This window comes from Crocodylus porosus, unplaced genomic scaffold (assembly GCF_001723895.1).
Source record: "Crocodylus porosus isolate Cpor-Errol unplaced genomic scaffold, CroPor_comp1, whole genome shotgun sequence".
Lineage (NCBI taxonomy): Eukaryota > Metazoa > Chordata > Crocodylia > Crocodylidae > Crocodylus > Crocodylus porosus.
This window is the reverse complement of record NW_017728928.1, coordinates 693,472-716,485: the sequence shown is the minus strand read 5'-3', so window position 1 is coordinate 716,485 and position 23,014 is coordinate 693,472. Positions and strand designations below refer to the sequence as shown.

Below are 23,014 nucleotides of genomic sequence, written 5' to 3'. Positions count from 1 at the left end.
AGGTCCCTGGAGAGCCAGGGGGGCTGCTGTGCCCTCTTGCTGCCTTTTCTCCGAGATGGAACAGACTTAGCTTGTGCATTGAGGATCATTCCCTTGAGGAGCAGCCACTCTTCTTGAACTCCCCTCTCCATGGGGTCACGGTCCCTTAGGGCCTCACTGACCAGCCTTCTGAGCTTATCAAAGTCGGCCTTCCTGAAGTCAAGGACTTCCATGTTACTGACTGACTTGCCAGCTTTACAGCAGATGCTGAAGGTGATCAGCTCGTGGTCGCTGTCACCCAGCTTCCCATCGATCACTAGGTCGCCGATTAGGTCATCCCCAGTAGCCAGTACCAGGTCGAGCAGCACTTTGCCTCTCATTGGCCCATAGATTTCTTGAGTCAGGTAGAGGTCGTTTAGGAGAAAGTTTTTATTTGGGCCGCCTTTCAGATGAGTTGCTAAACCAAGGTCCTAACTGCTCAGCCAGGTGGAAAAAAAAAAATCCCAAGACACTCTTGGAAGATAGTCAAGAATCCCAGTGTCCTTTAGCCATGCTTCTCTAAACAAGAAAGGGGCTAACATCATGATGACGCACAAGCCAGTGATGAGCAGATAACTGGGGATTGTTGTGCTTGAAGGAGTTACACTGCTAGTATCTACCTCAATGCTTTGAAAAACAGTAAGATCTTGAAAATAAAGAGACATTACAAACTCAAACGCTTGTATTCTAGTTGGTTGAAAGAGGAAGCTATAAAGGAACGATGTCTGTCTCTCTCCCACCGCAGCGCCTCAAAAAGGCAGTTATAGCTGAGCTGGATTCAGTGTTTTCAGCACACTCTGAACTGCGGTGACTGCCCTTGCTCCTTATGTCCCTCGGGAACAGCTGTCCTCAGGAAACATTTCCCCTTAACTGCCGTGTTTCCACTGGGATTTAAGACAAAAGATCTTTCCACTCCTGGTACTTGGAAGCATTTCTTCCTTCTGGAATATGTCTACTTTCTTCTATCCCATGCATCGACGTAGCTCTTCACATAAGCACGTCTTTGCACTCAGACTTCATGTTCTCCTCAGTCTGTCTCTTCCCTCACTTCGGGGTCTGACTTGCTGCTCTTTTCTTTCTGCAAAGTCATTTCTGGTGCCCACATGTTATGCTTGGGTTACCCTGCCATGTTACTGGGGAGGGGCCTCTGAAACGCAACAATGCACCACACACAATTCAGGGGAAGTATCCATTACGCAGTTGTCTCCAGATCCCTTCCCTCAGCTCCACACACAAATCCTCATTTATTCTGGGGCTCAGTCACTGAAGAAATGAGACAAACTTTAAGCTTCATGCCGAGAAAAAGGAACGAGCTTTGTGTTCAAGGAATGATACAACCAAAATAGTAATGTAGTGCAGGATGCTCAATTTCTAAGCATCTTCTAGCAGAAATTCTTATCACTAGTCCTCAGAGGCACTACTTTTCAGCCCGTTACTATTACTCCTGTCTCCAAGATCACCCACTTGACTGACTATTCTTTGCCCCCACACCTGGATAAATCCTTGATTAACAGGAAAGGGTAAGTCTCCATCATGTAGCAAGGCTGACTGATGACAATGGAAGACTCAGCTGTATTCCTGTGCAGTATTCAGGGGAGCCCCATGATGCCGGGATGTTTAGAAACTTAGGCCTTGGCTAAAATGACCAAGACCGTGTTCGCTCCTCATAATACCATGGGCATTGTTACTGTCATAGATTTCACAAATGTTAGAGCTGGAAGGGACCTCAAAGATCATCGAGTCCAGCCCCCTGCCCCAGGGCAGGAAGTCAGCTAGGGTCAAGGGATCCCAGCAAGTTAAGCATCCAAGCATTTCTTGAATGTTGAGAGTCTTAATTTCTTGTAGCCTCTAATCATCTTCTGTCTGCACTTCTGTCTTAGGTCACTTACCACTGGATGCTGAGCCAAGAGGAAAGACTTTATTCTAGTCTGACTTTATTCTGAGTTGTCTTGGATTATCCGTGGAGTGTGCTTTTGGAAGACTGAAAAGGAAATGGTCACATCTTGCAAAAAGGCTGGAGGGGTATCACCACTTTCATACCTATTAATGGTCTGTTGTATTATACATTGCCTCTGTGAGACCAAAGGAGAAATTCTGGAAGACAGATGGAAGCAGGAAATGGAGACTCTCTTGGCATTACAGGATGCCTGGGCAGCTGCCCAGAAAAATGCCCCAAGTGACTAAGAAAACATAGCTAATGATGCCATGAGCTCCTGCTTTGAGGCCAGAGGTACCTGTGGCTTATATGCTGGTGGCCTTAAAATAGAGTTAAAACTCAACCACGACAGAACACACTCTTAGGTGCTGCCAATCACATTTCAAACTAGGACATAAGATTGAGTCTCTGGACAAACTACAAATCCAATGGGAAGGCAGGAAGGCTTGAGAGATCTAACTCTGGATTTTGAACACCTGAGTTAAGTACTGCTTGGTAGGAGGAGGCAGACAAAATGCTTAACACAGAACTTTAACTAACTAAAATCGTGAAGACAGACAAACTGGGATCACAAAGCAGGTGATCAGGAACATTCAGCATGAATTCACTAAGGGCAAGTCACATCTCACCAACCTCACGGCCATCTATGATGAGATGACTGGCTCTGTGGATATGGGAAGAGCAGTGGATGGGACATACCTTGACTTTAGCAAAACTTCTGGTACAGTGTCCCACAACATTCTTGCATTCAAGCTAAGGAAGTACAGGCTGGATGAGCGGACCGGAATGCAGACAGAAAACTGGCTAGATTGTCAGGTTCAAAGGAGAGTTATCAATGGCTTAATTTCTAGATGGCAGCTGATATTCAATGGAGTGCCCCAGGGGTTGGTCCTGGGGCTAGTTTTGTTCAATACCTTCATCACAGACCTGGAAGATGGGATGCCGTGCACCCTCAGCAAGTCTAAAAATGACACTAACTTGGGGGGAGTAGTAGACAGACTGGAGGGTAGGGCTAGGATTCAGAGAGACCTAGAAAAATTGGAGGATTGGGCCAAAAGAAATCTCATGAGGTTCAACAAGGACAAGTGCAAAGTCCTGCGCTTAGGAGGGAACAATCCCATTCACCGGTGCAGGCTGGGGATGACAGGCTGGGCAGCAGCTCTGCAGAAAAGGACGTGGGGGCAACAGGGGACAAGAAGCTAAACAGGAGCCAGCAGCATGCCTTTGTTGCCATGAAAGCCAACAGCCTCCTGGGCTGCATTGGAAGAAGCATTGCCAGCAGATCCAGGGCAGTGATTCTTCTCCTCTTTGACACTGTTGAGGCCATATCTGGAGTCCTGTGTCCAATTTTGGGCCCCCCACTACAGAAAGGATGTGGGTAAATTGGACAGAGTCCCATGGAAGGCAATGAAAATGGTCAGGGGCTAGAGGACATGACTTGTGAGGAGAGGCTGAGGGAACTGGGCTGATTTAGTCTGGAGAAGAGAAGACTGAGGGGGAATCTAACAAAAGTTTTCAACTCCCTGCAGGGGGGTTGCAAAGAGGATGGAGCTGGACTGTTTTCAGTGGGGGCAGGGGACAGAACAAGGAGCAATGGGCTCAAGCTGCAGCAAGGTAAGTTAAGGTTAGACAGCGGGAAAAACTCTCACCAGGAGGGTGGTGAAGCACTGGACCAGGTTACCCAGAGAGGTGGTGGCATCTCCATCCTTGGAGGTTTTCAAGACCTGGGTAGACAAAGCCCTGGCTGGGATGATGAAGCTGGGGCTGGTCCTCCTTTGAGCAGGGGGTTGGACTCTATGTGACCTCCTGAGGTTCCTTCCAACCTGAATTTTCTTTGATTCCATAAAAAATTACTATAAATGCAATCCTCTCTGCTATGCATTTCTGCAAGCTTGCAAGGGGACTTTGGGTGGATTATGACAAGTTCACTGAAGAGAACTGTTTAACTCGTAAACATGTACACATAGCTACAGGATTCCAATAGCCCCAAGAGAGTCATCCAATATGTAAAGCATCTCAGCACACTCCGTTACCCATTTAAGGTTCATTGCATAATAACTTTTTTACTTGCAGTTTTTTTCCTTCACCGTCCTACTTTTCCCCCTAGAAGAGAAGGCCGGTCAGAGCATTTATTTCATTTTTGTATTTAAATTTTCTGAATTCACATTGAACTTCTTAACTCTTCATATACGGCAACATTCTCTACAAAATGAAAACTGCAAACACTTAACGTGCAGCGACAACCATTTGGGTTCACTGTAAATATCTTCCATTCATTTCCTGACCAACTCAGTGATTATCTCCACATCTCCTATGTGGTAAGAGAGGAGGTGCAGCGTTATGGCAATTCTTCCAGAGGCAGCAAAAAAAACGCATCCACCACAACAGCACATATTGCTTCCTGAGCTCACACGTGTAACTCTTGGCCAAGAGGTTCAAGAATAAACAAGAGGTTCAAGAATAAAGCATCTCAAATGGAACTTCAACATCTGTTTCTGGCACCTAAAAAAATCAAAAGCTGATTAGCTGCTGTTTGCTCAGGAGTTGAATAGGAGGCTGGGACAAGGACTATGGGAGAGGGAGACTAGAACTGAAGGTTATTCCAGAATGTGCTGTACAAAGGCACAAAAGGGGAGGGAGACGAAAGGGAGGGTGGGTGGAAGAAGGGGGAGAACTGGGGATGGCTGCAGACAATGTGTCATTGTGTAAGTAAAAGGCTGTATAACAAGACATATGCAGAAGAACACTACATCAAGGTTACATAGACAACCTTAACTCTAGCATTTCTTGATTTTGAATGCTCGACTGCAACTCTAATCATGTTCTTTTCATGTGTTTTCTGCATGTAATATGCATATCTCTGTTCTGCGCAGAGACCCCACTCAGGATCAGAGCCACAAAAGCCTGGGATCTGTACAAATGCACCAAGTGACACAGCCTGTTCTGAGAATCCCACAGGCCAAGGCTGATGAATACATCTCACTGACTGCAAGGGGACTCTGCATGAGACTTCCCTTCCCAAACTGAATTTAACTTAGGATATGATCCAATAAGTGGGGTTGGAAGATAAGAAAATTGAAGAGAGGTATGGGGAGAAAAAGGTAACAATAACGAGCACACAGAAGCCAGGACAAGCACAATGGAAATATCCAAGTAGCTCTGGGTTACTTAAACATTTTTGCATATAAATAAATACACATAAACAATTGGATCTCTCTGAAATCCTTGGACAATCTCAGTGAAGGTCAGCGAAAAACATCTGCACCAAGAAACATAAAAATAACTACCATCCCCTAATCCCTTACTATTGCAAATCAGAATATTTCAGGAGTTGATGATATAGCAGGTCAGGTTTTTCTTCAGGCACATGCATACATAGGTTTTCATAGGCAACAAATGTGAGCAGTTCAGTTTTTCAGTCCTCAATTTATTGGACCCGTCACTGCTCTAAAGAGGAAACAACATTTTCTGAAATAAACAAATGTTCTGAGATATTAACTGCAACCAGATTTTGTGCCTTTAATATCCGCTATTTATGCAACCGACCATCTGAACAATAGCCAAAAACACTAAACTTAATGGAATAACACAGGATCTTAATTAAAAAGAAAAGCATCAAGATAAAAATCCAAGCTAATTATAAAACATACAGTGTAATTTTACATTGTTGCTGATTTGCCACCTGAAATAGCCTTTAGTTTAATTTTTACTTTATCTTCTGCATTGAGAACTAAGATTTAATACATAAGAAACTGCAGGCATTGTAGTTTGCTAAACAGAATGTATGAAAGTCTTCTGGGCCGAGTACTTTGAATAAAATTTAACAGTTCCCTTAGCGAACTAGTCCTCAGCAATATACAGCATCTACTCAAATCTTAGATAGCAAGGGAGGAACACTGGACTTGAAACCTGGAAAACTAAGTGTTTTCATAAGCAGACAACTTCCACCCTACACTATAAAAAGTAGACTAACACCAACAATGCTTGTGCTACTTGGACTTACAAGTTTTTGGCAATGAAAATACCAGAAAAATCAGAGGGACTGTCCTTTTTTGGGAGATAGCAAAGACTAATTTTTTCCCAAGCACCTACCTTGTTAACTTGTGTGTCCTTTTTTGGGAAATAGCAAAGACTAATTTTTTCCCAAGCACCTACCTTGTTAACTTGTGTGTGATGAGCAAATACTCAGGATGAGCCAGTGTGTGCCCAGGCCCTTGCTACTTGCCCTGGACTTTTGTTCCAGTTTCACCAGAGGCCTGAGGGACCTGGTCCTTGGCCCACCTACCCGTCTGTGCTGCAATGGTGCTGTTGTATGGCACGTTCCTGCACAGCAGCAATTCCTCTGACTCCCAAATCCCACCATTGCACTGCCTTTCCCTGCTGTGCACACTGACCACACTATCTCTGTTAAACAGAAGAGTGCAGCCAAGTGCTACAGCATGTAGTAGCTTATTCTTGGAATATCCTCAAGTCACTTGAGGGCCCAGTTGGCACACAAGAAAAGAGAATGGGGGGGTGGGAAATGCAGGGGAAAAGGGGGCTAAACCAACAAAGAGGGAAAGCAGGAAAAAGGAAGGCAGCAAGGCACCTTCCTAAATCTGCTCAAGTCCAGACTCTAGGGAGAGAAGGGAATGAGAAAAAAAAAATAGAAAACCCAACAGGATCAAATCTACAGACAGAAGAAGAAAACGAGGAACATGACAGACTGAGTCATGCACAGAGAGGGAAGGGAGGTCTAAGGAGCACAGTAAACAAATTACAAGTCAGGGAAGGGCACCATAAAAACCAGCCATTTGTCCCACCGCCACACGTCTCTGCAGGTTTCAGCGTCATGCTCTTCTTTGGCTAAGAACTTACAAACGCTGGTGCCATGACCAGAGTTGCTACTGCTTGTAAAAAGATGGGATGATGAAAGAACCCAAAATGCCTCTCTCAAACGTTAAGCTGTTGTATCAGACTGGGCTTTGCCCAGAGAAATTGAGGGGGATGGAGTGGGGACAAGACTTTGCCACCTGCGAGAAAGTCCCCACAAAGTTCAGCATATGGTTTCAATGAAAAAAAATTGAAGTTAGCCATATATTGCAATAAAAGCCAAGGTACTGTGCCCAAGTCATCTGACTCTTGCCGGAAGTTAAAAAATGATTTAAATGACTTTGTGCTATGAAAATTAAAGAAACTAATCTGTTAAACCTGTGCTTTCTGGATGAGCTAATGCCTAAAGGAATGATCCAGTCAGACTCCTTCCTTCAAACACAATCCAGTTCCTCACAGGTGCTGTACCATGGCACAAAATGAAAGCATCCTCTTTAGAGCATCATATTTACTACTCCAGTAAATGTAATGCTAATACAACTGGCAGTGAAAGGCGGCTTTTCATTAGAAACAAACTCCTGCATGTTTGTATGCAGTGAAATGGAAACCACCAACCACAATTCCTTGGTGTACCAGTTTTAAATCGTTTAGTTTAACATGTGTGTGTTTAATACAACAGCCAGAAACACTGACAGCATCTAAATTTGTACCCAGATACCAGTCTACTGCATCTAAAATAAATGGGTCTGCTTCACCTTAGCATTTATCTCAGCAGTAAAGACTATTAGGGTACAAACTGATTCTATTAACGTTATCACTTAATTAGTACTTGCATTAAAAATGATTCTCTAACTATAATGGGAATGGCATACTGCGCCAGGAAGACTGGATGGGGGTGGCAAGACTATTTCCAAATCAGTTTGCTTTTTCACTCCATTTTCTAAACATTTATTTTCTCAGCCAGGAGTCTTGTAGGGGCCTCAAACCTGCTTCCCTGTAAGTTGATAGGAAACAGGATCCAAAAGCATAGCAGGGATTTCAGAAAACCCAGGATCTTAGAAACCCAGCAGAGGCAGAAGTGGGCCCAAGAAAATCTCTGCAATTCATGAAGGTCTCACCTCCAACTCTTGCTCCCTCTGTAGTGCAAATTGCTTGAATGACTTGACAATAAGGCCAGCATTGGAGCAGTCATAGACGAAAATAGAAGGACTGCCCATCCAAGTCTGCAGGTCATATATGGATAGTGGAATATACTGAGTATAGTTCTGTAAGAGGAAACAAAAAACACAGATCAGACATATGCAGAGAAGGAGAACTGACAGTAGAAGCTGTGCTTTTGATGCACTGAAATACATGACAGGCATTTGGGAACTGCACAAGGAAAGCTGGCCTGTTTTTCTACTCATCATTATACAGGGCGACCACATATTCCACACAAAAGCATAAATGCACAAAGAGATTTTATCACAGCTCCATCTGCCTTACTAAAAGTTAGTGCGAATACTTATTCTAAAGCCTGCTAAAAGCTGCTTTGAACTATGCTAAGGGTCTTAAATATGGACTATTAAATGCCAGATCAACTTCAGCATCTGCCATATTGATACCAGAGGCACAGGCAACAACTTATAAAAGCTTCAACTTTGGAAACAGGTTGGTCTTAAATTTAATTTAACGTCAAATAACTTTTACCAGAAATGGTCTATATAACAATATAGCTATTTAAGGCTAGATTGACCATCAGCACCCACTCCTTATGTTAGCTTAATGTGACCTTACATGGGTTTACTGCAGCCTTTAAAACATCTTTTGATCAACTTTTACAATAATTAAAGCTAAACACCACAAAGCCTGGCTCAAACTAAACACCGCTGCCACAAATTCACTTTCTACAAATGTAACGTGTTTGGTCTTTTTCATTAAAAATTGAAAGCATTTGAGTGACAAGGAGGATCAGAACTCAACCTTCTAACAGCACAGCCGTTGCAACCTGAACCAAAGAGGCGATGCCCTCTCCGTATAAAAGAGAGTTGGAAGAACTGAGAATGAAGCTTGATCCTTCACTTCTAAAAATCCCACTAGTCTCTACCACTTCAGCCTAGGACAGATATTAACTACTGCCTATAGGAAAACTTACATGTTCTTACCAAGCTGCAGCCAGAGGGCAACATGCTCTTACACACATATAGCATACAATCCTGCTGCCCTGAAATCCACAGCAAAAAACAATCCTGAACAGCAAAGGAATGACTGTTGGGTCCATAATTCCCATTTAAATTCAGTGAGATTTAAAATACCCATCGCAAAAAATAAGTTAACTTGTCCGGTGCTCAAATTTTCAAGGACACTTATCCATATGTAAAGTTTGAAGTGATCATAAACCATTTATGAGATTCAATGAGACAAAAATGTTAAAAGTAATTTTAAAAATCCCCAAAGTTATTAATATCTCTAAAACCTTTTGAAGGATGTTTTTCAGACTTTGCAGATGCTCTTCTTTATCTTCAAAATAAATGTGAAAATTTTCAGACAAAACTAGTTTTCTAAGTATGAAGGCTTCTACTGAAATATGGTTGCGGTCTAAGCTAAGGTCTACTGCATCTTCACAAAACCATTCCCTAGGCCAGTGGCTCTCAAACTTTTTAGACTTCAAGCACCCCTGGACAGACTCACAGGACCCCTCAGAAAATGCCAGCTCTTCATTTTCACTCATTTTTTGAAGACAGAAAAATAACAGAGCAGTTTTCCTGTTGCAAAGAACTCAGCAAGACCACAGCTATGCATTTCTGTTTGAAATATTTGGACCTATCTTGTGAATCATGTTTGCAAGCCAAGCATTGCTAACACTGTGTGGCACCCCTGAAAGGATCTCAGCACCCTGGGTGAGAATCATTGCCACAGGCAAACTGTTAAAAGTAAGTTATGTGGCAAAATCGGGTAAACATGAGAAAATGCCAGACTGAGATCGAGCTCTCCTCCCTGTTGATTCATCCTGCATACTGAAAGGGGCAGGGGACCTCTTGAAAACAACTATGAGATAATATAATTTGAGATGAGATCATAATGCAAATGGACAAGAGGAAGAGTTGGGATTGCACAGGGAACTGGACATCTAACAATCCTACTTGACTTAACTTAAGCACGTTCTTGTTAACAGGTTTTTGTATAGAATCACCTGGAATTTATTTTCTTTAAAGGAAAAAGGTAAAACCAATTGTGTTACATTCAACAACTTCTACCTCACATATCAATGTGAACCCTGAATCTTCACCCCTACAAAAGAAATGTTTAACTCTTGAGCCAAAGGACTAACCACACCAGCTGGCAACAAGGGAAACTGTGAGGTCAAACAAGTCAGTAAAAACGTGGTCCACTCCTCCTCCTCCCCATAAGTCTTGGGGAGTCTGTGCTTTATGCAATGTTCTCCAATGAGGAAATGAACCCTTGAATAGTTAGATCAGATCCAGGGGAGAACTGAATAGATGACAACCCAGTTCCCTTCCTCCCTCCCCTACCTATGAACTGATGAGAACCCCTAAGAGCATGTGGGGGTGGAAATGGGCAGTTGTGGCCACGTGCCAAATCCAAACAGCTGCCAAGTTTTGCACAGCTCCATGTGACACAGTATGCAGATGTACGAACACTTTGCCCATGACCACCGATTCCAGCAAGCTGTCAATTAACCCTCCACCAAGGAGCGACCAGGGTTACAACATGGTGCAGGTATGACGGTGGAGAAATGAGGGCTGCAGAGGAGTGTCCAGCCATGGTGCACAGTAGGCACGCAAGTCCAGACTGGCTGACATGCCAACTGCTGCCCAGCTGGCACCACCAACTTGTGCATTAGTGGTGACATGAAGTCAGGACTGGCGCTGCCTAGAGGGCACCTGCTTAGGGTTTAGACGGGGAGACTCCAAGGGCAGGCCGATTTCTGCAGCTGAGCTGGGCTGTGGACAGCTCTTCATGGATCTTGCACCTACTGCGGGAGTGGCAGGCGTGCAGCCAGCTGGCCTAAAGCAATGAGCCACAGTGGACTCCAGTGGCCAGAAGCCACAACTGCAACTTCTGCTCACAACTCAGCCGAATGCCCAATATTTCAAGCTGAGCCAGGGCTCGCGGGGTGCATAGAGAAATGGCAGGACAGCTCTCTCCACTTCACCACAGCTGATTTCAAGCACTCTCAGTAAAGTGCCTGCCAGTGCTGCTACAGGGAGAGCATTAGTCCGGAGTTTTAAAAGATTCATGTTTAGCGTTTTTGGCAGACCACCAAAAGTTTCCTGAGGAACATACCCAAGAGAAGGGAAATGGCAATTAGCAAAAGTTTCCTCTCAGCAAGACCTGAACACAATTTAATGGAACAAGAAAGACAAGGTTCTTTAAGAAAATGGGATATATCTTTTATTAGACCAACTAAATAGTTGGGAAAATTGTTCTTTGCAAGCTTGTGGGCACAAACACCCTTCCCTCAGGCAAAGGGAGAGTCTGCTGGTGTTTGCGTGCTCTCCGGGATGGAATAAGTGATGGGTGCTTGTGTCTGAAAGCTTGCAAAGAACGTATTTCCAACTATTTAGTTGGTCTGATAGAAGATATCAGGAAGACCCTTTTCTGCATATGTCCTTAAACCAACATGGCTATAACCAACACCCCTGAACCATGGGACAAGAAAGGCACTTTGCTAACCGCTGCTGCACATGGGGAAGGGCTTGATCTTCTCACAGGTCACAAGCAACTTTTCCAACAGAAAGCAGTAAGCAGATCTCCGTCCTGCCCCCCCTTATATTAAGCATCCAGCACTCCAGTTCCCATCAAGCCTTCGGTAAACTATATTACACCACTGAACACTATTCAGGATCCCACGGTATAGTTACTTTAGAAAAGATTTAGAAGTAATTAAACAGTGATCAATGCAAAAACATGTTTTTAAAAACCAACACCAGTTTTCTTGGAGGCTTGAAGCCAAGTCAGGAATGATGAATGTGTGCATTACTGCTCGGGGAGCTGCATATGCTTCGTGTGCTACCAAAGGGCTCAGTTACATAACGCTAGCTTCTGCCTGTGCATGCTTCCCATGTGTCAGTTTAAAAAAAGGTAAAAGCAACCAAACCAAAAATAAACTAAAATTCTCACAAATAATTTTCCTTCCAGTGTGGTGCAATTCCTCTTCCCACTCCATATCAGAGATAAGACTGTTGGAAAATTAGATCTTATCAAGCCCAAAATGCTTCTCCAGAAGGTTCCTTTTCTACTTAGATTTTACAGCCTCCTGGATCACTCAGTTAAAATCAGGAAAGGAGTCTTGTAGGGGCATCTTATGGGAGCTCATCCCCAGGTATTTCCAGGCATGTCATTATCTCCCCAACTCCCTGATTAGGGGACACTGTGTTTATGAAGCTGCAAAACAAAATAAAAAGCACTGCAAAGCCTTCAAGGGCTGGCCTGGAGGAGCACACAACATTTTATCATGCTGCAGTGAACTGTTGTGCTGCGGCAAAATAAAAACTACCACAATTGGAAATATTTACAGATGTTCCTACAAAGGCTCTGCTTCCTCCTGCAAAGTCAGGGAGCCAAAACATTTTTCTGGAGGAAGCAATCCTAGGGAAAGCCACGGTGAGAGAGAAGACACCTTCCAGATGCTCCCAAACACCCTAGCCAAGAGCACTGAGGAAAGAGGGACTAAGCATAATTGTCTTCTTTTCCTAGTAAGTGCAGAGAGAAAACGAGGTTTCCATTCAGAAGAAAAGATGAACAAAGATGGGTTTCAGATTATTTATTTATTACTATCCTCTTTATCTGTCAAGCTAGATTAAGCATCAAAAAACTAGGCTGGCTTCATAAGTCAGCCCTGAAAGATTAAGCTAACCACAAAGGCATTTATCCCATGGCAAGCACAACATAACAAGAGCTATGAAAAATTAAACCGGAGGAATGTGTGTATGGGGGGAGGCAGGCTTGTTTTTGAAAATCAAGTTAATTTAACAATTAGCTGTTTAAGTGTCTTCTCCGAATTGTGCTGCCTTCTCCGGGTTCAGGCGGATTCCCCAGGGGATTTGAACTCTGTTTAACAAAACAAAGCAACTGAGATTTGGCTTTCTGGCTGAAGTGAATCAGTCTGAAATAATACTTCCTGAAGCTTTTATCCTTTAATCTACATATCAGAATATATATAATGCTTAATCTCTTATAAATATAGCCATCCCATAAAATGAAGAGTTCTTGGAGTCACATAGAGCCACTGCAAATTTAGTGGTCTCCTGAAGGACAAGGAGATAATTTGTGAGTCTCTGGCAGAGAGCTGCAATTCTACAGGCAAAAATAAAGGGCAGAATTGGAACAGCGCTAGTCAAAGGCATCCCGGGGACACACAATGGTCTGTCAGTCCCATTGCCAGTGATTGTACCAACTGGATTTCAATCAACTGCATAAGTGAACCACTGGGAGATCTTATTTTTCAGAATAAGACTGAATAATTTAGCACACAAGGCTGATATTTCCCTTCGAAATCCAGAGCCTAGACCTTGCTGCAGGATCAGTTGTGGTGTGGGCAGATCACTCGGGCACTTTCAAAACATCTCATTTTAAGTTTATGGGATAATTATTAGCCATACATTTTTGGATGGCCATTTTCCATCACCACAATAAGGCCTTTGTTGCAGTCTCTGCATCTTTGCCACTTCATGTGGTGGCCTCCTAAAATATTTTTGAGCTCTCAAATTATCTTTGCTGCAGAAGGGGAAATGTTTCAGAGCAATACACTCTTGCTTCCTTACTCTGTGTATACCTTCCAAGTTAACATTCCCAGCTGTCAACTAAGCAATTGCTGCCTTCCTATGACACCTGAAGACTAGGAGCAAATGATATATTTTTCCACCCAAAAAAAGCATGCTCTGGGAAGCATCAGTTCATTATACAGAATCATACCGAAATCTAGCAAGCGATAACTCACGAAAGAAAAAGATAAGAAACCTGAAAGGTGACAAGGGGAGATGGAGAATGCAATCAAAGCCTAAAAGTCAAGGCTGACAGAACCAAGTGGCACATTTATGAGGCCCATCTCCCTCTCCATGGGTGATTTTCTAACTTTCCATTCTCCAGGGTCCCCCAGCGTTTCCCTCGTATCTCCTCCTCCCTGCATTCCCTAACCTTCAGGCCTCGTGATGATCACTAATCTTGGCAAAAGGGGAAGACTGGACCGCTCCAACAAGCTTCCTGCAAGGTGTCATCCTCAAAACACAGAGTCTTTCCATCCAAAAGCACTCACGGGCTGTAACAGCCTCTGCAGTACAACACCAGGATCAGCCTCCCCTATGGTAACAGAAAGCACCACCCCATGAGGCCCTCTGGCCCTTATTTTACACACATGGTCTTTGAAACAGTTTAAGAATGTACAGCCTGCCTGTAGCAGAAGGAAAAGAAAGCTGTACAGGACTTGGCAACTGTGAGGGTGCAGAATGAGGTACCTAACAAGCTGGATTTGTGGTGGTACCTAGGGATACGCAGAACAAAATAAATCAAATGGGATCACGCTCAGCGGCAGGGGAACTCAGGACAAGAATGGTCCGGCACCAGCGTGGTTTGTGGGGTTTTCAGAAAAAAGGAAGCCAGGGTTGGCATTTTGGGGGAGCTGGTGGAGGGGGCACCTGGGACCTGTCTGGTGTGTGTGGGTTGGGTGTGCAGAAATGATGCAGAGCTGGGGAAAAAACCTGAAGTCAGTGCACAGCCCTCTCGCTTTGGGGTCTCTCCCCTTGTTGCTGCCATCACCTCCTTCCTGCAGCTCCCATCTGCTCCTTCCCCATTGATCCAGCAGGAGAGCAGAAATGGCTCTTGGCTGCCTGCTCGACACATACCAGAGCAACACTACCGTGAGCCACTACCGAGTTGTTCATGCAGCCCAACGCGACGTTCTCTGGCGGCTGCAGGAATAGGCAAGCATAAGCCCATGCATGTCCCACAAAACCTGGGCTGTCTGGAAAGCCAAAAGGCTGCTCACGCGTATGGTGCCTCGTATGTAACAGAGAGGAACCAATGCGGTGGGAGAAGCCACCAAGCCACCAGACTCAGAGCAGCAGCTTCGTTTTAAGGGAGGAAAAAGTCAATACAGAGACTGAAAGTGCTGGCACATGCGAACATTTGGAGAGGGTCATCAAATTACGTAATTTTCTTTTATCCTTTGGACCCTCGGCTGGATTCAATAAATACCCCACAACTTTGGCCACATAGCCATTATAAGAGAGTCATTTTCATGCATCATTTGGCAAAGGCAAGCAGCATTATAATGTGAATTTTAGGAATTTCACAAGGGTTTCTATGGCAGGGGCCCATTTCAAGCCTGACAGACAGAATTAAACATCATCAGCCCAAAGGGATCAGCCGTACTACTCTACAGTCCTCTATGATTAAGCTTTATTAGCTTTTACCAGGTCCTAAAACTCATGGTTTTAGATCTTATCTCTAAAAAAATGCTATTTTCCCCATTTGTATTGTATTTTTCTAAAATCTTTCTCTGGATAAGTCAAGTCATCTAGATCTCTTCCCTTTGATGAAGGAGACAGTATTTGGTAACATACAGAGAAAATGCTATCAATTTTCAATCCCCTAACCTTTCTTTTCTTTTTTTTTTTTTTTAAATACAGGTCAATTTTTTCTACATAGTCTGGGCCATAAATCAGAAGAGGCCTCTCCTCCTAGTCGCCAGTGGCGTCCTCATCAGAATATACCAGCTGATACTGCAAGCACATTGGCATATGCCCAACAAGTTCTTAATAATGCATTTGGCACAATACACAAACTTCATTGAGCCATAATTTCCTTCTCTTGCATGTGTAACACATTTTGCCCAGTGTTATTTCTGTCTTATTTATTACCCACTGGCTGTTAAGTAAGAAGAAGGTCACTGTTATTTGTTCTTAAACACCAAATCCAGCTTTAAAATGAGTCATTAAAATGGTGGGCTGAATGCTAATCAATCCTCCAATGTACACACACTGGAATCAAATGCTGTTTTCCTGCACCTTCTTCCCCACACTTCCCCCCACACTGTTTTACAATCACAATTGAATTCTTCTCCAACTGTCGAAATAACATAGAGCAAATGTGAGAAACAAAACTGCACTTCAGTTCTTGGCTCAGTAAAACCCAAAAAACAAAACAGAAGCAAATTGTATAATAATGGGTGCAAGTTCTCCAAGAGTCAGATGCTGCTTCCAGCTGCTGGCAAGAAATCTCAACTGCAACTGCAGCAAGCCTGCAAATAAATATTGGAATAAGACCCTCTTCTCTAGCATTCACTTGGCATAGGTGCTAAATGCATTATTGAGAGACATAAAGTATATTTCCTTACATAATTGGTCAGAGCTATAAAGTCCACTGTAACTGGGGAAAACACTTCTGTATTAGTAGGTGATGCAGAAGCAATGAAAATGCCCAGTTGTGCCTGTCTTACTGTATTAAGTAAGTGTGACAAAAGCCTGGAAGACAAGAGATGCCCACTATATTGTACCCACAGGCACCACAATTCTTGATCCATTTAAAGTGGGAGTTGAAAACATTCTTTTGTTTTTCCTCATGTATTATACTGTCACGGCATAAAAAGTGCCTATTCACATGTAAACTCCACTTGGAGAGGTTTACAGTGGAGCCTGTAACACAAGGCAGTGAAGCCAAGCCTGAGAGGAGAGCTCCATCCTTAGTGCTGCGCCTGACGGGAGCTGGTGTGCTAAACTGAAAGGAAAAAGTCACTCAGAAATAGCACCTTTCATTGTTCTGTAATGATCCCTCTAATCATTTCAGGAGCAGCATGACTGAGGACCAGGAAGAAGATGCATCTAGCCCTTCTGGGCAGAGGGATAAGATGTTTGCTCTAGCAGAAAACTTCAAAAGGTCAAGAAAGAAACAGCACAGAAATCAGGTTTGGGAACAAATATACATGAGGCCATTTTAAATCCTGAAAATTCACTTGTTCCCTCATAAGCACCAAGAGATTCCATTTTGCAGGGATAAGTATTCACCTACTGGCTTTTAACTGTGTCTAGATGACGCACCTTGTTGAAGACCCAGATCTCCCCATTCACCGTTGGCCTGGGCACCCCGTGCCCATTGTAGTGGAAAAGGACCCTCTCTTCCTTGGCGTTTCTACGGAGGGATGTACACAGTTTCTTAACTTCGTCCACAGTGGGATCAAGGCTCTGCTTGTACCGGGCCTGCACAGAAAAGAAGCAAATGAGCAGCTTAATTGTACGCACATATGTGTTTGAGACGCAGCGCAGCATGTTGTATGCACACCTGTCTGCAATACAAGTACATACAGGCACACTCATGACACGTTCCTGATAAACTCTCCCTGACTACCACCTGCCCCGTGCATGCGTGTCCAGGGCTTACTTCTAACTTCCCAAGTGTCTCAGCAGTTTCAAACATGTATGCTCTTTTTTTTTTTTAAAATACCAGTCTGCCACAAAACAGTTTTCTCCTTTTTCCCATTGCACAACTCCCCCCGACTTAAATTACATTGCCTGAAGCTCAGACTGGACAATGTTCACTCCCACAATACTGACAAATTTAAGGTCAGATAGTCTGAAACCCTTGAGGAGTAGCCACTGAAGCTTTCCACCATCTGAAAGGTGACACGCAGCTTTTGCTTCCAGACCTGAGTCACCCCAAGGTATCCAATATTCCAAAAGAGCTAATTAAGCTAATTTTTAATTTTTTTTCTAATAAACTGTCCTCCCCTCTGAGATGTGGAGGACATCTCTCTCTCTCTCTTTCTACTAAAGGACATAAAAATAGCCCCAATGAAATTAGTAAAGACTAAAACAACTGATCTCAAACATTTTTCAGCTCAGACCTACAGCTCCTGCCACGTTTCTTCCTGGTGTCACAAATGCTGGATTGCAGGAACGAGCCTGTAACAACCCCCTGACTGGTTTGGGACACAAGGCTCAGGGGAGACAAGTGGGAGTAATGGGCTAAAGTTGTGAGGGCCAACTTTTTTGGCAGGCGTGCCACAAATTAGCCTCCACCCTCCCCGAATACCACTCTTGTTCCCTTCCCCTGCTCAGGCTTCTGCTCCGTTTCAAGCTCCCTGCCTGATCTGCTGCTCTGCTTTCTGCTCCCTGCCCTATCTGCTTTGCTGCCTGTTGCCCCCCTGATCTGCCACGTGCCCCACACAAGCTTCTCATGTCCCAGGATGGCCACCCCGGGGTGCTCAGTGCAAGCAGAAAGTGCTGATATTTGAGGACACCCTCGACAGCGAAGGGAGCTTCTCCTTTCTCCCTCGCTGGCATCACACTTGGCCCCACAGGCAGCGCTGCCTTAAGGTTGGGAAGAAAAGGAAACCACAGTGAGGTGCAAGGAGGCAGAATTGAACAGGGACATAGAAGCAATCAAACTGCCTTTTTCTTCACTCCCTTTGCTCCTGCTGGATCCTGCTGGTCTTAGAGTTGCCACTTGTGAGCAATGCAGACAGTAATGCAGGTATCTTAAAACACGTGATAAAAACCTTTACACTTCACAACCCCCTCGTGCATTCTCTGCATGGCCGTATGCCATGCACAGAGCATAACTTTCACACTGAGAAACCTCCAGAGATGCAACAAAGCCATTTTCCCTCTGCAAAATAGCTAAGTGTAACACACAAGTACCAGGGTGGAGCTGGAGGGAAGAGAGACCAAGCCTACCACTGCAGCAATTGGAGGAAAAAGGTAGTCCGAGATTTAAATGGGTTTGCAGGGAAAAGTGAGCTCCTGGCAGGGGTCACAAAAATAGGTGAACTGTGGCAATAAATCAGTCAAAACAGAACATACATACGATTTCTGTAATAGACTGTGGGTTTCCACATCACCATCGCTCATTAATATCAACAGCTCTGCAGAGTTAAAAATGTTAGTGCATCTCCAAAAGTGGTCTTTCTCCTTCATCCCCTTTCTAGTGTTCACTGTGGGACAACATCAGAAAACTGCTAAATTATGGTATGGTGCCTCTAAAGGCAACATCGTGGCCAGCAGTAATTGAGACAGGTGAAAAGAGCTTGCTGAACAGAGAACAGAACGGCTGGCACGGTCATCCAGGCCTGGCTATTTTATTCACCACTGGGCAATTTGAAATGCAGGCCACAGTGAAGGGACCGATGGAGCTGGCCTGCTAACGGTCAGCAATCAGCTTACTCCGTATTCCAGGCGCTCCAGGGTTACTGAAGGAGCTATATCTGCGAAGGCTTTATCATTACCTTTATTCAAGCTCTTAACATTTACAATTGTATTCCACAGTCTGGCATCCAACAAGCAGCATGTTGAACACATTGCACCGAGGAGTCTCTGCTTTCTGATGGTCCTGTTCCAGAGAGAAAAGCATGCACCCAAAACCACGCACTGCACCCTGGGAGTCCAATGTTCACACAATGTTTTCACAAGGGGGGCAAGCCGACCCAGACGAGCAGCTGCTTTCCCTTTCCTCTCAGAGAATGAGAGCCTGAAGATCTGCAGAGCTCTGACTCTGGACACCACATCTCATCCCTACCTACAAAACGTTAGAAAGGTGCAAACCCCAGAGCAGGCCAGTCCAGGGCAGAGCATGTCTGCAGGGACAAAAACACCAGTGCTTCAACAGCATGCTTGCTCAATGCTGAGCAATGGTAGAAATAATCATGATTTTAATCCAACAAATCCTCACCACCGCACAATTGTTTAAAACCAGAGAGATGCTTGTGCCATAAAGCCCAAGCAAAGGCGCTCAAGATCTCAAAGTGGAAGTTAGTGTCCTTCTGAAGCTCAAAGGTGCATTGCTGAAGCAAAGCTGGGTGACAAAATACTTCTAATTGCCCTTTGAATGGGAAGTCTGTCCCCCTCACTCCTGAGTCCACAGAGGAAGAGCTACACTTCCAGTGGCCTGCGGGAGGGAAGCGGCTGTGCTGCAATGAAGGAGAACTGAACAGATGAATGGAACAATTTTGAACACGCACAAGAAAAAACGGTCCACATTGCACTGCACACTCTGAGCACTTCAGCACTCTGCAGACGCCCAAATCTTTTTTAGGTACTGTAAGTGGGCCCGACATCTCTCGGCAGAATGTTTTAAGTCACTTTTTGCACCTCTAAGCACAACAGTAAAAAGTTAAAAAGAACTCAAGGCTCAGCTTTGTGCAGTACTCAGTCAGCACGCAACATTTCCAGCCACTACTCCAAAAGGGTGCCTCATCACCTCCTCCAGACAGGTTTAAGAGGGCATGACAAGTTGGTGGAGCAGGCACACCAGAAAAGAGGCTAAAGAAGGGAAGCTGAGGGGTTTCCCTCCCATGCTCTTGGGGAGCTTCCCAGGAGGCAGAGACAAGAGGACTCGAATCCAAGCAGAGTTTTCTCCTTGCTCCCTATCCCTCCCCCTGCCCCTTCCCCTCTCACAGGAAGGTGCTGATTTGCAAAATGTGCATCTTAAATAACTTCCTGCTGGCACCTTTGGAAGACACCATAAGCAGAGCCCTCGAGTGTTGGGTAATTCTTCAATTCCCACCTTTTTCCCTGAAGGAAGAACTCATTGGAATACCCCTCACGTCCTTTTAGCATAAATATTAAATACCAGTCAAAATTAACGGAGGTGAATGCATATTTTAAAACAAAAGCCTGCAGATCTACAGATCTGAGGGGTAAACATACCATTTCCACATTTATACACACAGGACTGCAGAAGAAAGTGAGGGGAGGAAAGCAGAGCCTGGAAATGAGCTGATAAACGCTGACCTGTCAGCCAAGGGCTGTTAGCCATCAGCCTGCTCAGCAGCATTCAGCTGCTCACTATCGCCAACGTCTCAACGAGCTTTGCCCAAGATGGGGAAATAGCTAGCTCGCCACTTGCTTTTACTAAATCAGGGGTTCTCAGCGTGGGTGCCACAGTCCTTTGGGGGGTGCTGAGAGAAATGCAAATGCCGACTTTTCCCTGCCTGGTGGTCCCCCACTCCCACCGCCTTGCCCCTCCGTGGGGATGCAAGTACTGGAATCCAGACATTCGGTTTTGAAATTGGGTGCTGCTTAATTCACAGAAGTTATAGAGGCTAGCCTCAAGTCCAGTGAGGAGTGCCTCGAGTCCTCGAAAGTTGAGACCCACCAAGCCACATCTCCAAGGTCTTTGTCAGTGGCATGGAAGAGAATCCAAACAGCAAGAACTCAGCAGTTTGGCTGGGATGATGGAGCTGGGGCTGGCCCACCTTGAGCAGGGGGTTGGACTAGATGTGACCTCCTGAGATTCCTCCCCACCCTCATTTTCTATGATCCTACGAACTATGTGGAAAAATCGGAGGTTTTTTTTACTGTTTCACAAGCAGGTGGGTGCATTCTTCCCCTCTCCACAAGAACCACAACAGAAACATTGGTAGGAAGGTGGGGAAGGAAGGAGCGCGCAGTAAAAACACCCACTTGGGTTTTGCACCAATGGTTATTTTAACCTGATGCTAGATTGCCAAAGTTAGCCCTCTAACATAACCCACAGGCATGAGGTATTGACAGGTAGCACGCTGTACTAGCAGGGAATCAGCATGGCCCTCCAGACCCAAAAACCTGGCACTCACCTTGTGAGACTGAGCCTCCAAGTTTCATTTCCTTTCAAAAGGAAACAGAACTCATGGAAGAGGTGGTATCTTTTACTAGACCAACTAGATCATTTCTTTCCTTTCCAAGGAATGTCCTCCTGCACTGTGACACCTTCTTAATAAAAACAAAGATGTCCTTATTTCTGTCATCTTGGGTCTGCTGCCTATAACCTTATTGTTCTCTCCTAGAAAACAGACTTTCCAACTCCAGTAGAAAACCAGAGAGACTGAAATGTGGCTCCTGTTTAAGTTAGCCAGTGATAGCTGAATTATTTCATAGCAGATCTTCGTTTCTATGCAAGTAAAAGCTGACTTTGGAGAATCCTAGATCACAAGAGAACACTCCTGAGAATGAGTTTCATGACCAAAATATCTGTTTACATCTTTTAAAACAATGTCAGTGATAGGACCTATACAAATGCTTAGGAGACTTTGGACAATTAGTTATTGCTGGGTGGGAACTGAAAGAGATTCAGGCCACTGAGTAAATTCAAAGCTACATATCACAAATGATACCATGCAAGGACACTCATGGCACAAGCACAGAAGTGTCAATGCTGGAAAGAAAGGTGCCACTGAGGCATCACTGGTATGTCTAGGTCCAGTATGAAGATGCAGAACAGTCTGTACAAGGTCTACTTCAACAAAATGCACAAAAGCTAATGCCAGGTGGCTTCAAAATGTCTCAAGAGCTTCCCTTTAAATGAGATGGAGATGATGAGGATCTAAAGATGAAATCTACTGGATATAGGCATCTCAGGTGCTTTACCCTCATCATCTCTGTATCCACTGCTAAGGACTTTAGGTAGATCAGGATGCAAGTCAGTCAAAGACTGCAGTTGTTCTTTGGAAAGTAATTTGGATTCATTAAGGTGTGCAGCCCACTTGCTTCTGCATCCAGCCCTTCCCATTTTTAAGTGTTCATGGCTCAGAGAATCAGAACAGCATGGCTTGTTCCACACTCGGGCCAGCACACTTGCTGCACCGTTCTCTCGAGCTTGCAGCTGACAAATCTCCAGCCATTGTCTTCTTCTCCAAAAGATTCGTCAGGGGCACTGGATGTACAAAATCATAATGCCTTTGGTTTTGTTAAGATTAAGTAGACAGAACTGCGTCATTACACACTAACCCATGAGCTGTCCTTCCTGCCAGGTACTGGAACAATCCGCCCATGTTGACCAGCTCTAAAATAATACATTCAATCTTCTAACAAGGCTGACATCCAAATTAACCTTGTGTCTAGGAGCATTCACTGATTCCAGCATGTTCCCACCACTTCTGACAGTGGGAAGAAGACCCATTCTTTTTTGAATTCATCGTTCTGTTTGCAAACATCCTTCTGTCCTGTTAAAGATATTTACTGTTAATCCGTTTCTAACTGTGTATTTCTCATCCTTGTATTGAGGGACTGCCGAGAACAATGATTTCTCATCTCTCCATGCAGCATTTTCCTTTCCTCTCTTATTAATCCTTTCTTAACCAGTTCTTTTCCATCACACGACTGTCCCCACTACATACTTTCAAGCACTGTGAGACAATATGGCCACCCACCCCTAAGCTGTAAACAATTATCTGAAAAGCTTCTTTTAGGCTTTAGTTCTGCAGTGTCTCCTCAGATGATGGGGAGATATAGAGACAGAGATAGATACAGATATATCTATCTATCTCTCTCTCTCTCT

At 44.4% G+C, this 23,014-nt stretch overlaps 1 protein-coding gene across 5 annotated transcripts in view; it reads right to left on the bottom strand.

Moving 5' to 3' along the window:
• Window positions 1-23,014, bottom strand: part of RPTOR (regulatory associated protein of MTOR complex 1) — a 253,515-nt gene that overhangs the window by 146,076 nt on the left and 84,425 nt on the right. For 4 of the 5 annotated variants that reach the window (XM_019542272.1, XM_019542274.1, XM_019542273.1 and 1 more), the window contains exons 4-5: window positions 16,804-16,962; window positions 7,885-8,031 (exon numbers count right to left, since the gene is read on the bottom strand). In XM_019542272.1, coding sequence (XP_019397817.1) covers window positions 7,885-8,031; window positions 16,804-16,962 — 306 coding nt within the window. The remainder of the gene's footprint in view (window positions 1-7,884; window positions 8,032-16,803; window positions 16,963-23,014) is intronic. The other variant, XM_019542277.1, reaches the window with a different exon arrangement.